The sequence below is a fragment of the Embiotoca jacksoni genome, unplaced genomic scaffold (assembly GCF_022577435.1).
Source record: "Embiotoca jacksoni isolate LCO1_2020_lvr unplaced genomic scaffold, fEmbJac1.0.p SCAF_60, whole genome shotgun sequence".
Lineage (NCBI taxonomy): Eukaryota > Metazoa > Chordata > Actinopteri > Embiotocidae > Embiotoca > Embiotoca jacksoni.
In genome coordinates, this window is record NW_027185415.1 from 1,622,964 (window position 1) to 1,639,958 (window position 16,995).

Sequence of the window (16,995 nt, forward strand, 5' to 3'; positions counted from 1 at the left end):
CTGCAGATCACCTCCTTTTCTTTCTTTTTATTAGTCCCACTTCTCAGAATGAATTCAGGTTTTCTCGTCTCAGACTGCAGTAATGTTCAGTTTAACATCCACCATCATATTATCTGTGATCTGATTCAGTTCATCTCTCAGATCATCCCTCCTGCTCCTCCTGCTCCTCCTAAAACGAGTCCCACTTTGTCCTGCATGTGTTGGTCATTGCTTTCCCTATCTTTGGATGGGCCTTCAGATCATCTTTTGAATAACTGTATTACATGTGGTCTGAACAGGTGAATACGTGGTTCGGGTGAGAAGAGGCTCGTGTTGAAGGCCCAAACTGCCTCAGGTGTTTCCAGGTGTACACAGCAACACGGTAACTGCTACTAACTGAACAAACACAGTCCGTTATTTGGCTCCAACAAACAGGACGTTTTTTTTTTTTAATTTTTTTTTTTTAGAACAGAAATCTCAATTAAGACCTTTAAGAACCTGGAGTAGTGCTTCGACCTCCTGTTGGGCTCTGAAATGAAATGACAGTGGATGTCGGCACAGCTGGATCATCATGACTGATATCCAGCAGAAGGAATCGGAGACAAAAGGATTTATTACAAAAGGCAGCTGTGAGAGAGGGGGAGGAAACATTCAGCTTTCCCGTTAAAGAGATTTTAAATCAGCAGTGGTGTGGGGAGATTATAAACTCCTTTTTGTAACCATGTTTTCATGCACAGATATGACAGAGTTTAAAAAAGGGCAGGTCACAGCGAGCTAAAGGGCAGAAAATAGTTTTGATCTATAACCAGCTATATTATGCTATCTATTTTATCGCTTTAGTTCAACAAAGTACAAATTTTTACCCATTTTCATGCTCTTAAAGAAATGCATTCATATACCTGCATTAACAAGATGTGTTGGGCTAATGTGGGTTCTAACAGTTTCTGGAGTTCATCAGATAGGCAGGGTGACCGTCTGCGCTGCACCCTCCGGACCAGAAGGTGGCGGAAGGGCTCTGCTAACTCTGACCGACAGCGGCCGATGAAAACTCAAGAAGAAGAGGGAGGAGGACTGTCCCACAATGCTCCCCTTTCACTGAGTGAGACTTCCGGCATGTGACGTGTCTGGGAGCTGCGGAGCTGGTCGCTGCTGGCTGTCAGAGTGGCTAAATGCGGTGCAAACTGAGAGGAGGAGCGACATAACTGCGTGAAAGCGTCCGACTGTCCGCCGCGAAGATGCTGCAGTGGCTGCTGGGAGCCGCGCTGCTGCTGGCGCGAGCGGCCGGCTTCTACCTCCCGGGTCTGGCCCCGGTCAGCTTCTGTGAGACCGGAAACCACCAAGTACCGGACTGCAAGGTAAACACACACACTCACACACACACACACACAGAGAGACACACACACACACACACACACACACACACACACACACACACAGAGACACACACAGAGACACACACACACACACACACACACACACACACACACACACAGAGAGACACACACACACACACACACACACACACACACAGAGACACACACAGAGACACACACACACACACACACACACACACACACTCACACACACACACACACACACACACACAGAGAGACACACACACTCACACACACACACACAGAGAGACACACACACACACACACACACACACACACACACACACACACACACAGAGACACACACAGAGACACACACACACACACACACACACACACACTCACACACACACACACACACACACACAGAGACACACACACACACACACACACACACACACTCACACACACACACACACACAGAGACACACACACACACACACAGAGAGACACACACACACACACACACACACACACACACAGAGACACACACACACACACACACACACACACACACACACACACAGAGACACACACACACACAGAGACACACACACAGAGACACACACACACACACACACACAGAGACACACACACACACACACTCACACACACACACACACACAGAGACACACACACACACACACACACACACACACACACACAGAGAGACACACACACACACACACACACACACTCACACACACACACACTCACACACACACACACACACACACACACACACACAGAGACACACACACACACACACACACACACACACACACACACACACACACACACAGAGACACACACACACACACACACACACACACACACACACACACACAGAGACACACACACTCACACACACACACACACACACACACACACACACACACTCACACACAGAGACACACACACACACACACACACACACACACACACACACACACACACACACACACAGACACGCTGCTGTTCTTCATCTGACAGCCTTCAAAACACAGAAAACACGAGGTAACGAGACGAGCTAGCTGCACAGCAGGATGCTGTTTACATCAACTAATCATAACCTGGATATGAACCTACATTAATACGGTATAATAACCTGGATATGAACCTACATTAATACGGTATAATAACCTGGATATGAACCTACATTAATACGGTATAATAACCTGGATATGAACCTACATTAATACGGTATAATAACCTGGATATGAACCTACATTAATACGGTATAATAACCTGGATATGAACCTGCATTAATACGGTATAATAACCTGGATATGAACCTGCATTAATACGGTATAATAACCTGGATATGAACCTACATTAATACGGTATAATAACCTGGATATGAACCTACATTAATACGGTATAATAACCTGGATATGAACCTGCATTAATACGGTATAATAACCTGGATATGAACCTGCATTAATACGGTATAATAACCTGGATATGAACCTACATTAATACGGTATAATAACCTGGATATGAACCTGCATTAATACGGTATAATAACCTGGATATGAACCTACATTAATACGGTATAATAACCTGGATATGAACCTACATTAATACGGTATAATAACCTGGATATGAACCTACATTAATACGGTATAATAACCTGGATATGAACCTACATTAATACGGTATAATAACCTGGATATGAACCTGCATTAATACGGTATAATAACCTGGATATGAACCTGCATTAATACGGTATAATAACCTGGATATGAACCTGCATTAATACGGTATAATAACCTGGATATGAACCTACATTAATACGGTATAATAACCTGGATATGAACCTACATTAATACGGTATAATAACCTGGATATGAACCTACATTAATACGGTATAATAACCTGGATATGAACCTACATTAATACGGTATAATAACCTGGATATGAACCTACATTAATACGGTATAATAACCTGGATATGAACCTGCATTAATACGGTATAATAACCTGGATATGAACCTGCATTAATACGGTATAATAACCTGGATATGAACCTACATTAATACGGTATAATAACCTGGATATGAACCTACATTAATACGGTATAATAACCTGGATATGAACCTGCATTAATACGGTATAATAACCTGGATATGAACCTGCATTAATACGGTATAATAACCTGGATATGAACCTACATTAATACGGTATAATAACCTGGATATGAACCTACATTAATACGGTATAATAACCTGGATATGAACCTACATTAATACGGTATAATAACCTGGATATGAACCTACATTAATACGGTATAATAACCTGGATATGAACCTACATTAATACGGTATAATAACCTGGATATGAACCTACATTAATACGGTATAATAACCTGGATATGAACCTGCATTAATACGGTATAATAACCTGGATATGAACCTACATTAATGCGGTATAATAACCTGGATATGAACCTACATTAATACGGTATAATAACCTGGATATGAACCTACATTAATACGGTATAATAACCTGGATATGAACCTACATTAATACGGTATAATAACCTGGATATGAACCTACATTAATACGGTATAATAACCTGGATATGAACCTACATTAATACGGTATAATAACCTGGATATGAACCTACATTAATACGGTATAATAACCTGGATATGAACCTACATTAATACGGTATAATAACCTGGATATGAACCTACATTAATACGGTATAATAACCTGGATATGAACCTACATTAATACGGTATAATAACCTGGATATGAACCTGCATTAATACGGTATAATAACCTGGATATGAACCTGCATTAATACGGTATAATAACCTGGATATGAACCTGCATTAATACGGTATAATAACCTGGATATGAACCTACATTAATACGGTATAATAACCTGGATATGAACCTGCATTAATACGGTATAATAACCTGGATATGAACCTACATTAATACGGTATAATAACCTGGATATGAACCTACATTAATACGGTATAATAACCTGGATATGAACCTGCATTAATACGGTATAATAACCTGGATATGAACCTACATTAATACGGTATAATAACCTGGATATGAACCTGCATTAATACGGTATAATAACCTGGATATGAACCTGCATTAATACGGTATAATAACCTGGATATGAACCTACATTAATACGGTATAATAACCTGGATATGAACCTACATTAATACGGTATAATAACCTGGATATGAACCTACATTAATACGGTATAATAACCTGGATATGAACCTACATTAATACGGTATAATAACCTGGATATGAACCTGCATTAATACGGTATAATAACCTGGATATGAACCTGCATTAATACGGTATAATAACCTGGATATGAACCTGCATTAATACGGTATAATAACCTGGATATGAACCTACATTAATACGGTATAATAACCTGGATATGAACCTACATTAATACGGTATAATAACCTGGATATGAACCTACATTAATACGGTATAATAACCTGGATATGAACCTGCATTAATACGGTATAATAACCTGGATATGAACCTGCATTAATACGGTATAATAACCTGGATATGAACCTACATTAATACGGTATAATAACCTGGATATGAACCTACATTAATACGGTATAATAACCTGGATATGAACCTACATTAATACGGTATAATAACCTGGATATGAACCTACATTAATACGGTATAATAACCTGGATATGAACCTACATTAATACGGTATAATAACCTGGATATGAACCTGCATTAATACGGTATAATAACCTGGATATGAACCTACATTAATACGGTATAATAACCTGGATATGAACCTACATTAATACGGTATAATAACCTGGATATGAACCTGCATTAATACGGTATAATAACCTGGATATGAACCTGCATTAATACGGTATAATAACCTGGATATGAACCTACATTAATACGGTATAATAACCTGGATATGAACCTACATTAATACGGTATAATAACCTGGATATGAACCTACATTAATACGGTATAATAACCTGGATATGAACCTACATTAATACGGTATAATAACCTGGATATGAACCTACATTAATACGGTATAATAACCTGGATATGAACCTACATTAATACGGTATAATAACCTGGATATGAACCTGCATTAATACGGTATAATAACCTGGATATGAACCTACATTAATACGGTATAATAACCTGGATATGAACCTACATTAATACGGTATAATAACCTGGATATGAACCTGCATTAATACGGTATAATAACCTGGATATGAACCTGCATTAATACGGTATAATAACCTGGATATGAACCTACATTAATACGGTATAATAACCTGGATATGAACCTACATTAATACGGTATAATAACCTGGATATGAACCTACATTAATACGGTATAATAACCTGGATATGAACCTGCATTAATACGGTATAATAACCTGGATATGAACCTACATTAATGCGGTATAATAACCTGGATATGAACCTACATTAATACGGTATAATAACCTGGATATGAACCTACATTAATACGGTATAATAACCTGGATATGAACCTGCATTAATACGGTATAATAACCTGGATATGAACCTGCATTAATACGGTATAATAACCTGGATATGAACCTACATTAATACGGTATAATAACCTGGATATGAACCTGCATTAATACGGTATAATAACCTGGATATGAACCTACATTAATACGGTATAATAACCTGGATATGAACCTGCATTAATACGGTATAATAACCTGGATATGAACCTGCATTAATACGGTATAATAACCTGGATATGAACCTACATTAATACGGTATAATAACCTGGATATGAACCTACATTAATACGGTATAATAACCTGGATATGAACCTACATTAATACGGTATAATAACCTGGATATGAACCTACATTAATACGGTATAATAACCTGGATATGAACCTGCATTAATACGGTATAATAACCTGGATATGAACCTGCATTAATACGGTATAATAACCTGGATATGAACCTGCATTAATACGGTATAATAACCTGGATATGAACCTACATTAATACGGTATAATAACCTGGATATGAACCTACATTAATACGGTATAATAACCTGGATATGAACCTACATTAATACGGTATAATAACCTGGATATGAACCTGCATTAATACGGTATAATAACCTGGATATGAACCTGCATTAATACGGTATAATAACCTGGATATGAACCTACATTAATACGGTATAATAACCTGGATATGAACCTACATTAATACGGTATAATAACCTGGATATGAACCTACATTAATACGGTATAATAACCTGGATATGAACCTACATTAATACGGTATAATAACCTGGATATGAACCTACATTAATACGGTATAATAACCTGGATATGAACCTGCATTAATACGGTATAATAACCTGGATATGAACCTACATTAATACGGTATAATAACCTGGATATGAACCTACATTAATACGGTATAATAACCTGGATATGAACCTGCATTAATACGGTATAATAACCTGGATATGAACCTGCATTAATACGGTATAATAACCTGGATATGAACCTACATTAATACGGTATAATAACCTGGATATGAACCTACATTAATACGGTATAATAACCTGGATATGAACCTACATTAATACGGTATAATAACCTGGATATGAACCTACATTAATACGGTATAATAACCTGGATATGAACCTACATTAATACGGTATAATAACCTGGATATGAACCTACATTAATACGGTATAATAACCTGGATATGAACCTGCATTAATACGGTATAATAACCTGGATATGAACCTACATTAATACGGTATAATAACCTGGATATGAACCTACATTAATACGGTATAATAACCTGGATATGAACCTGCATTAATACGGTATAATAACCTGGATATGAACCTGCATTAATACGGTATAATAACCTGGATATGAACCTACATTAATACGGTATAATAACCTGGATATGAACCTACATTAATACGGTATAATAACCTGGATATGAACCTACATTAATACGGTATAATAACCTGGATATGAACCTACATTAATACGGTATAATAACCTGGATATGAACCTACATTAATACGGTATAATAACCTGGATATGAACCTACATTAATACGGTATAATAACCTGGATATGAACCTGCATTAATACGGTATAATAACCTGGATATGAACCTACATTAATGCGGTATAATAACCTGGATATGAACCTACATTAATGCGGTATAATAACCTGGATATGAACCTGCATTAATACGGTATAATAACCTGGATATGAACCTACATTAATACGGTATAATAACCTGGATATGAACCTACATTAATACGGTATAATAACCTGGATATGAACCTACATTAATACGGTATAATAACCTGGATATGAACCTACATTAATACGGTCCTGATTGTTTACTTTTCAACAGTTAAAATGAATTGTTCTCTCTACCGGGCTGATGGTTAATGATAGAAAGTTGTTTTATCAGAAATGTTATTTTCTGAGTTCCCACATACCAGAAACTGTCCGAGCCACCACTTTGTCTGCTCTGTGTTGTCGCCCTCCCCTCCCAAGTGTGTAAATCACTTGAACTTCTTCCCATGTGGTGTCCCAGCAGCGGTTGGTGTTTCTTCACCCGAACGAGGCTTTTCACGCTGGTGATGAAAAGATAAGCAGCCCTGTGACATGAGTCTGCTTCTGTTCTCTTCCAGTCGACCATCGAGCTGTTTGTGAACCGGCTGGATTCGGTGGAGTCTGTTCTGCCTTATGAATACACGGCGTAAGTTTCACCCCTCCGACGTGGCTGTGTCTGTTTCTTTTGGTCGGACTCAGTCGACTGCATCAACGGCTCTCTGTATCCTCCAACAGTTACCACGTTATTTATTACGGCGTGATGGAGAGTAAAAGGGTTTCAATATATTCTGATCCAGGTGTTTTAAACAGCCTAGCTTTTGGGGTTTTCTTCCGCAGGTTCGATTTGTGTTCAGACAAAACAGACAAACGTCCATCGGAGAATTTGGGTCAGGTTCTGTTCGGGGAGAGGATCGAACCCTCGCCGTACAAGGTGTGTCTCCATGGCAACCCTCATTGCCCGGTTTTATCAACATCCGTTCATTGGTATTCTTATGACCTCAACAAAATGAAATGAATGAAGTGGACCTGATCATTTAGCACACGGCAGTGAGGAGTGTGCTGTTATAAAAAATAAAAGGTCATCAGCTTCATTATTTCAGACGTGTTTCCTCTGCTGCCGGTCTCGGTGTCCCGTGAGGAGTGTGGTTCAGACTCCAGACGGAGCACCTGAGACCGCCATGTTTCCTTCTGCTGTGATGAAACACTGAACTTTAATGGCTTCTAACATCACCGACACAAAAAACACCTGAAACTCAACCGTCTGAAAATCTGAATCGTATTTCAAAGAACTTCTTGAATGTGGTCGGGAACAGATGAGTAAAATATCTGATCTCAGGTGTGTTCACCAGTTCCGACCGCATGTAATCGATTCCGATGGGACACGCCCACAAATCGAACTTTGACTGTTTTAACACGGCGACACATGAACCTCTCATCTGCAGCTGACAGCTTCTGTTTGCTTTTGTGTTTCACGGAAAGGTTTTGCACGGAGACTGAATCTGCATCATGTTTGTGTCAGATTGAATTCACTGGTTTAAATGTAAAATGTGGTGAGCGCTGCAGTGTTCACATCAGTAAACAAAGACCAGCTGTAACAGCCGCTAACTCTGTGTCCCGTGTGTCAGTTTGAGTTTAAGAAACCCGCCGTGTGTCAGAAGGTGTGCACGAGGACGTACGACACCAGCAACCCAGCAGACAAAGCCAAACTGGACTTCCTGAAGAAGGGCATGTTACTCAACTACCAGCATCACTGGTACGTAGGAGCCGGTGCCACATCACAGGGTGATTTACATACGTGTAACCTGTACACACACTCAGCTGGATGTTTCACCGAAGGATCTGTAATTGGATCCTGAAAAAAAGGTGGAAAAAAAAGTTCATTTTTGTCTGTAACGGAACAAAAGAAGTTCTCGCGTTAAATGTCTGAACGTCGTCATCAGCTTCATTTATCTGCAGACAACAGGTGGAGCCCACAGAGTCCAGCTCCATACAAAATACATGTCAGTCTCAAAGCTAAATTATTATTCAAACCGAGAACCACCTGAACTGGCCGACAGAGTTCAAAGGTCACCGTGACCATGTCGCCATAACTTCAAAATTCAGTTGTTGATTGATTGACAGATCTTCTGTGTCGGGTTGAAGCATGTGTGTGTGAAGCATCCACCGTTTACAATCTGCAGCTTCTTTACAGCGATGTCCAGATGGGAAGTGTTGCCTGTTGTCATGGCGACAACTTTGTTGTTCTATCAGACTCAGATTTATTGGACAAATTCTTTGTGTGTGTGTGTGTAGGATAGTGGATAACATGCCGGTCACCTGGTGCTACGATGTTGAAGATAGGCAGAAGTTCTGTAATCCTGGCTTCCCCATTGGCTGTTTCGTCACAGAAGTGGGCCGTCCTAAAGACGCCTGCGTGGTCAACGTGAGTCACACATGGACACAAACAAAGTCCTTCTTTTCACGGTGTAATTAGATTGTCTGAGAACATCTACATCCACACAGTGAACGTTATCTGCAGCTCCGGGCTCGTGTTTCCTTAATATTTAAAGTATTTAAAAAGTTAGAGAGTAACGACTGGAAGTACGTCCACAGAACAACACCGTGATCACCGGTCGACATGAAGATGTAGTCGTAAAGCTGAGAATGAGATGACTGAATGTCAATGTGTTGATCTGATGTGGTCGGGGTCAGCAGCATTTTGAAGGCCGGCAGTCGTCTCATCCTGTAACTGTAAGAGTGACATCATCACTGAACTCCTCTGATTCTGTGTTTCAGTCCAACTTTAACGAAAAGGATGCTTTCTACATCTTTAACCACGTGGACATCACCATCCATTACCACACCGTGGAGCACGAGCAGCTCGGAGCGCGGCTCGTCGCTGCCAAGATCGAACCCAAGAGGTGAGGAGAGACGGCTTCAGCTGAAATATGATGTCATCATGTAGATGTCAGTTGTTTTTAATCTCAGGGTGTTTGCTGTGTGATCAGCGTCTGACAGACGGGTACGACAGTGTGATCGAGTTAACATGGTCATACCTGCATATTGATCAGTGGTCAATATGCAGATAAGATGATAAACTGGTGCCCTTTGACCTGACCTTTTGTTTCCTCTCTCTTCTTCTCTGCAGCTATGAAAACCCGAACGATGACGCCCCTGATTGTTCTGGAGGACCCAAGTTCCTGAAGAACAAAGACGCAGGAGTGTTCAAGATCCCGTACACGTACTCCGTCAGCTTTGTGGTGAGTCCAGAGTCTCACCTCGGTGTGTTCGGTCAGGAAGACCTGGGCAGGAAACTGGAGGGAGGCCATCTTTAATAAGGGCATCATAAAAGGGAACGGTGAGCTGCAGTGTCAGCAGATCTTCCAGAGCTGAAGGGAATTAAGGTGTCCTGATTGGTGTTAAATCCATCACGAGACTAGTGAATGTAAATGTAAAATGTGTGTGTGTGTGTGTGTGTTACAGGAAGATAAGAACATCCGCTGGGCGTCTCGATGGGACTACATCCTGGAGTCGATGCCTCACACCAACATCCAGTGGTTCAGGTAACACACACACACACACACACACACACACACACACACACACACACACACACACACACACACACACACACACACACACTCTTCAGTGTCGTGGCTCAGAAATGATTCATGACTTAAAATAAGTGATCCTTTATATTTTAATTCCTGACTCTTATTTGTTTGTTGCGATTGGAGGCTGAGTTTTTCCATCCAAATAAACAAACAGGGTAGAAGATAACTAAGAAACACTTTAGATTAAAACTACCAGGTTACAATCCCGTCCATCATCCATCATCCAGTCCTGATCCACCGAGCGACTCCTCTCCCTGCTCTGCTGACTGTTGCCCCCCCCCCCCCCCAAACCTCCACCCCTCACCCCAGAAAACGCTCTGAGTCTTTCTTTGTATTTCTTTGAACCAGTCACCGCCATCTCAGCAGCACTCAGGATGCAGTGATGGTTCACACCAACAGTCTGGTGTGTCACACTAACAACTGTAACCACTGTACATGAGTGGAAATATTTATCAAACTGGCAGAATGAGCTCATAATCCTCACTGAAGCTTTTTCTGTCTCTTCTGCTGCTGGCTGTGTTTAGTTCAATAAAAGTGTTCGTAGCTTCTGGGTCTGAAAAATTAGGCCGATCCAGAAGTGTCTTCAGCTGCAATACCAGCGAGTGCCACTAGAGGTCGGCTCCAAAAAGCCTCCGGCTCCATAGACTCCCATTCAACTTCTCTCATCAAATCCAAAGTGAATAAAATGTGTCCATCAGTTATCTCGGTGTTGTTAGCTAAAGTCACTCCTTCTTATTAGTTTTCTGGAGGTCCATCTGAAAATAATCCCTCATTCATTAGAAAAGAAGATTCAAGAAGACCTGTTTTTGGGGGCGTGTCTGTTTGATTGACAGGCCTGTGGTGCAGTCAGGTTACAGCTATCGGTGGGCGGGACGTAGTGTCGTCAGGTTTCCGATCAGATCGGTCAGATCCACCGCTGGCTCCTCCCCCAGCTCGTCCAAATATGGTCACTTCCTGCTCCACTGCTGCTTGGTTCAGTTTGAGGCTGCAGGTGTGTGAACTGTGATATGGAGTCATTTCTAGAATGGCCGATGTTTTGTCACTGGTCCACATCCGAATACTGATCCAGCTGTGGTTTCTGTTCCCTCGGCAGCATCATGAACTCTTTGGTGATCGTGTTGTTCCTGTCTGGGATGGTGGCCATGATCATGCTGAGGACTCTACATAAAGACATCGCCAGATACAATCAGATGGACTCTGTGGTGAGCCTCCGTCTCTGAGGACAGAAAACTATTCGTCCGTCTGTGATGAATAAATAACTCTTTACTCCAACTATCTTCACTGTCACATTAAAACAGTCTAACAGACGAGTCAGGACGTTGACTGACTGAGACTCTGCTGCCTCTGCTGGACGTTCAGGACTCAGACGTGTCTCTCTGACCTCCTCTGTTCTCCAGGAGGACGCTCAGGAGGAGTTTGGCTGGAAGTTAGTCCACGGAGATGTTTTCCGGCCCCCTAAGAAGGGGATGCTGCTGTCGGTTTTCCTCGGCTCTGGAACCCAGATCTTCATCATGACCTTCGTCACCCTCTGTATATCTTTGCTACTTCTTCTTTAATAATATTATCAAAAACAGTTACTATGAAATCACGGTGGCTGGAAACGGATGTTACTTGAACCCAGCTGTGTGCTCCAGATAAAACCAGTATTTACCTGGAAGAACAGGTGTGACCCTCCTCAGAAACTCAAACTCTTCCGTCGTCTCTCCTCCTCCAGTCTTCGCCTGCCTCGGCTTCCTGTCTCCGGCTAACCGAGGAGCTCTGATGACGTGTGCTGTGGTTCTCTGGGTTCTCCTGGGAACTCCTGCTGGATACGTGGCCGCTCGCCTCTACAAATGTAAGAAACAGGGGAAGAAGCTCTGCTCTGCAGGGCTGCAGCTGAACGTGACTTCATCACATCTCTGCTAAACCGATCAGCTGCCGTTTGTTCACATGAACTCGTGTCATCTCTCTGAACTCAATGAACCTGCTCACACTCCCTCTTGTAACTAAATGTAAATGATGAAATAAGATGACGACTTCCAGACAGATTTGAATTTATAAAAAACATTTTTTCTGTCTTTGGTCACAGCTTTTGGAGGAGAGAAGTGGAAGACCAACGTTCTGCTGACGGCCTTCCTCTGTCCGGGGTAAGACTCCTCCAGCACCGACTGTAGCACTAGTAGAAGCTCACTGCACGATGTAGACACAGCAACGTGTCCTGACTGGGACGTCCTCTCTGCCTCTGTCTGTCTCTGTCTCTGTCCAGCGTGGTGTTTGCAGACTTCTTCGTGATGAACCTGATCCTGTGGGGGGAGGGGTCGTCAGCAGCCATGCCCTTCGGGACCCTGGTGGCCATATTGGCTCTGTGGTTCTGTATCTCGGTGCCGCTGACGTTTATAGGAGCTTACTTTGGCTTCAAGAAGACAGTGAGTAAAGACATGTATAGTAGTATTGTCTTTATATACATGAATATAAAGACATGTATAGTAATATCGTCTTTATATACATGAATATAAAGACATGTATAGTAATATAGTCTTTATATACATGAATATAAATACATGTATAGCAATATAGTCTTTATATACATGAATATAAAGACATGTATAGTAGTATTATCTTTATATACATGAATATAAATACATGTATAGTAGTATTGTCTTTATATACATGAATATAAAGACATGTATAGTAATATCGTCTTTATATACATGAATATAAATACATGTATAGTAGTATTGTCTTTATATACATGAATATAAAGACATGTATAGTAATATAGTCTTTATATACATGAATATAAATACATGTATAGCAATATAGTCTTTATATACATGAATATAAAGACATGTATAGCAATATAGTCTTTATATACATGAATATAAAGACATGTATAGTAATATAGTCTTTATATACATGAATATAAATACATGTATAGCAATATAGTCTTTATATACATGAATATAAAGACATGTATAGTAATATCGTCTTTATATACATGAATATAAATACATGTATAGCAATATAGTCTTTATATACATGAATATAAAGACATGTATAGTAGTATAGTCTTTATATACATGAATATAAAGACATGTATAGTAATATAGTCTTTATATACATGAATATAAATACATGTATAGTAGTATAGTCTTTATATACATGAATATAAAGACATGTATAGTACATGAATATAAAGACATGTATACATGTGAACACAGTAACAAAAACTGATAGGAAGGATGGTTTGTATTGTGGCGGGCAGAGTCGTCGTCATGGTGATATTTCCATCTCTAATTAAAGTAAAGCAGCAGGATACTGTTTTGTGGTCTGTGAACGTGTCGTTGTTCCTGTCAGCGGTTTGTTGAGTGTTTCCGTCTCAGTGTTTGACTCCTCCTCTTCCTCCCTCCCCTGTTTTCAGGGTATTGAACACCCGGTACGGACCAATCAGATTCCTCGTCAGATCCCGGAGCAGTCGTTCTACACCAAGCCTTTCCCCGGCATCATCATGGGAGGAATCCTGCCCTTCGGGTGCATCTTCATCCAGCTCTTCTTCATCCTGAACTCCATCTGGTGAGGAGGAAGAGTTTCTTCACAGACGGTCAGAAGACATGTTGAATATAAAGTCAGTTGAAACCTTCAGTCACAGAAACCTCCTGAGGCGGGGAGCACATTACCCAGCAGTCCCTGCTCTTCTCTGATCACACGGATTCTGAACTTATATAATTCAAACAGAAAACAGTGGAGGCGGTTTGTTCGTGTCATTTTTCTATTTTCAAGTCTTTTGAGCAGAAACATCCTCCGTTGTAGTTCTTTAGATGAATGAAATCAATGGGAAAGTTTCTTTCAGTGTAAAATCTCACATGAACAGAAACGATTGAACCCTGACAGGATGTACGAAGCTGAAATAAATGACTTCATTTGTCAGAAAAATTTCCCAACGTGTTAAAGTGTGTTGATAAACTGACCTGACGTTCCTCTCCTGCTCTCCAGGTCCCATCAGATGTACTACATGTTCGGCTTCCTCTTCCTCGTCTTCATCATCCTGGTCATCACCTGCTCCGAGGCCACCATCCTGCTCTGTTACTTCCACTTGTGTGCAGAGGTACGCGGCACATCACAGCAGCACATTCAACGTGGTTGTTAGCAGCTCGTCCATCTGTCCTCCTGTCCGTCCAACTTTACAGGGGACACGGTCAGACGGATGGAGACTCAGCCCGACAACCTCTTTATTTTATTATTATTATTATTAAAGCTGGTACCGCCATCGTTGAGTTTTAATGACAGTATTGTTCCTGCTGATCAGATCACTCAGGCAGGAAATCCTTCTCCAGTAATTAGTCAGGAGTTCAGCAGCAGGATTTGGACCTTGAAGTGTCCACGAGTGGAAAACTGAATGATGTCATGAGAGAAAACCAGGAGGTCATTTATAGATGTGAAGAACTGTTAGTGACAAGTTTTATTACAGAAACATGTCCTCCTCAAGCATCCAGGAACCCGAAACCTGAAACTGAGACTCTGACCTCACTGGTGATTGACAGCCTCACTGATGATTGACAGGCTGAAGGATGTCTGTTTTATTTATTAATTATTTGTATCTCTGTGTGACTGATTTAATGATCTCCTGCTGACTGACAGTTCATTGGTCTGGAGGGCGGAGCCTAACTTTACAAACCTGTGTGTCTTCCTCCTCTTCTTCCTCCTCCTCCTCAGGACTACCACTGGCAGTGGCGTTCCTTCCTGACCAGTGGTTTCACTGCGGTCTACTTCCTGGTTTACGCGGTTCATTACTTCTTCTCCAAGCTGCAGATCACCGGTCTGGCCAGCACCATCCTGTACTTCGGATACACCATGATCATGGCTCTCATCTTCTTCTTATTCACTGGTACGTCGGTTCAGTCCATCACCACGACAACTGGCGAGTTTTTTTTTTTAATGGGTTCACAAAATAAAGGAACAAATTTAAGAAGAAAATATAAACTTGATCCAGGCTGTTTTCATTATTATTAATATTGTCCTGGAGGGCGACATCGCTCATGAATCCTTTATTCAGTTTTAAACGGCGTTCGACTGGTTCGAACCAGAGTTCAATCAGCTGCTCTGAAGGACGGAAGAGACAAACGGATTTATTCTGCAGTTATTTTATTACTTTATGATTTCATCTCAAACTGTATCAACAAATCTAGTTCAAAAAAATGTCAGATATTTGATGATTTATGACATTTGCTGAGAATCTTCTGTGAAGTGTGAACTGAAGGTGCGTTTTTCTCTGTTCTCAGGTACCATCGGCTTCTTCGCCTGTTTCTGGTTCGTTACTAAGATCTACAGTGTGGTCAAAGTGGACTGAAGGACCAAACACACACTACAGACTGTATATCTGCCCGGATGAAGTTAAGCTCCTCCCATCGGCACAAACGAACCGAACGTTGAACCTCCACGCCGTCGTTTCCCCGGACAGATGATCTCGCTCTCTTTCTCTGTGTGCCTAAACCGTTTGTGTGTGAGCATGCGTGTACACTGACTTCTACATTTGTAAATAGTGCAGTAATCTGAATTAAACCCATCATGACTGTACAGCCGTCTTCCTCTTTATCTGGTGCGCAGTGAGACGGATCACACGAGGACGACCGTGTCAGCCGTCATGTGAGACTCTACTCTACTTCCTCTCAACCCGCTTGTGTTATTTTAAACAAATTAAAGTCAGGTGTGAGATTCGAAGTACCGAAGTACATATCGAATATAACCAAAGTACTCTGAATCCTGGTCAAGCATCAGCTCCCTGTCTCTCAGGATGTTGGTAAGAAAGTGTCACACCACTTTACTTGTTTGCCATCCATGTCGGTGTTACTGCGCACTATTACTGGTAGAACCGTGCTTACATCAGTAACTCTCCTTTGTGATG

General features: G+C 41.0%; 1 protein-coding gene across 1 annotated transcript; it reads left to right on the top strand.

Moving 5' to 3' along the window:
- Positions 1-1,058: 1,058 nt before the first annotated feature.
- tm9sf2 (transmembrane 9 superfamily member 2) lies at positions 1,059-16,667 on the top strand. Its single transcript, XM_069174665.1, has 17 exons — positions 1,059-1,334; positions 8,100-8,167; positions 8,359-8,452; positions 9,147-9,274; positions 9,814-9,943; positions 10,297-10,421; positions 10,649-10,760; positions 10,984-11,063; positions 12,208-12,316; positions 12,512-12,644; positions 12,829-12,948; positions 13,183-13,240; positions 13,360-13,519; positions 14,515-14,666; positions 15,087-15,198; positions 15,807-15,978; positions 16,373-16,667. Exons 1-17 carry the CDS (start codon positions 1,215-1,217, stop codon positions 16,438-16,440), a joined length of 1,941 nt encoding a protein of 646 aa, XP_069030766.1. The 5' UTR covers positions 1,059-1,214; the 3' UTR covers positions 16,441-16,667.
- The last annotated feature ends 328 nt before the right edge of the window (positions 16,668-16,995 follow it).

What these genes read in the sequence shown, in the direction of transcription:
- tm9sf2 (XM_069174665.1), top strand. Translation starts at nt 1,215, where the DNA reads ATGCTGCAGTGGCTGCTGGGAGCCGCGCTGCTGCTGGCGCGAGCGGCC. An exon ending in CTCAACTACCAGCATCACTG is followed by an intron (nt 9,275 to 9,813) that starts GTACGTAGGAGC and finishes GTGTGTGTGTAG; the next exon opens with GATAGTGGATAACATGCCGG. An exon ending in ACGGCCTTCCTCTGTCCGGG is followed by an intron (nt 13,241 to 13,359) that starts GTAAGACTCCTC and finishes GTCTCTGTCCAG; the next exon opens with CGTGGTGTTTGCAGACTTCT.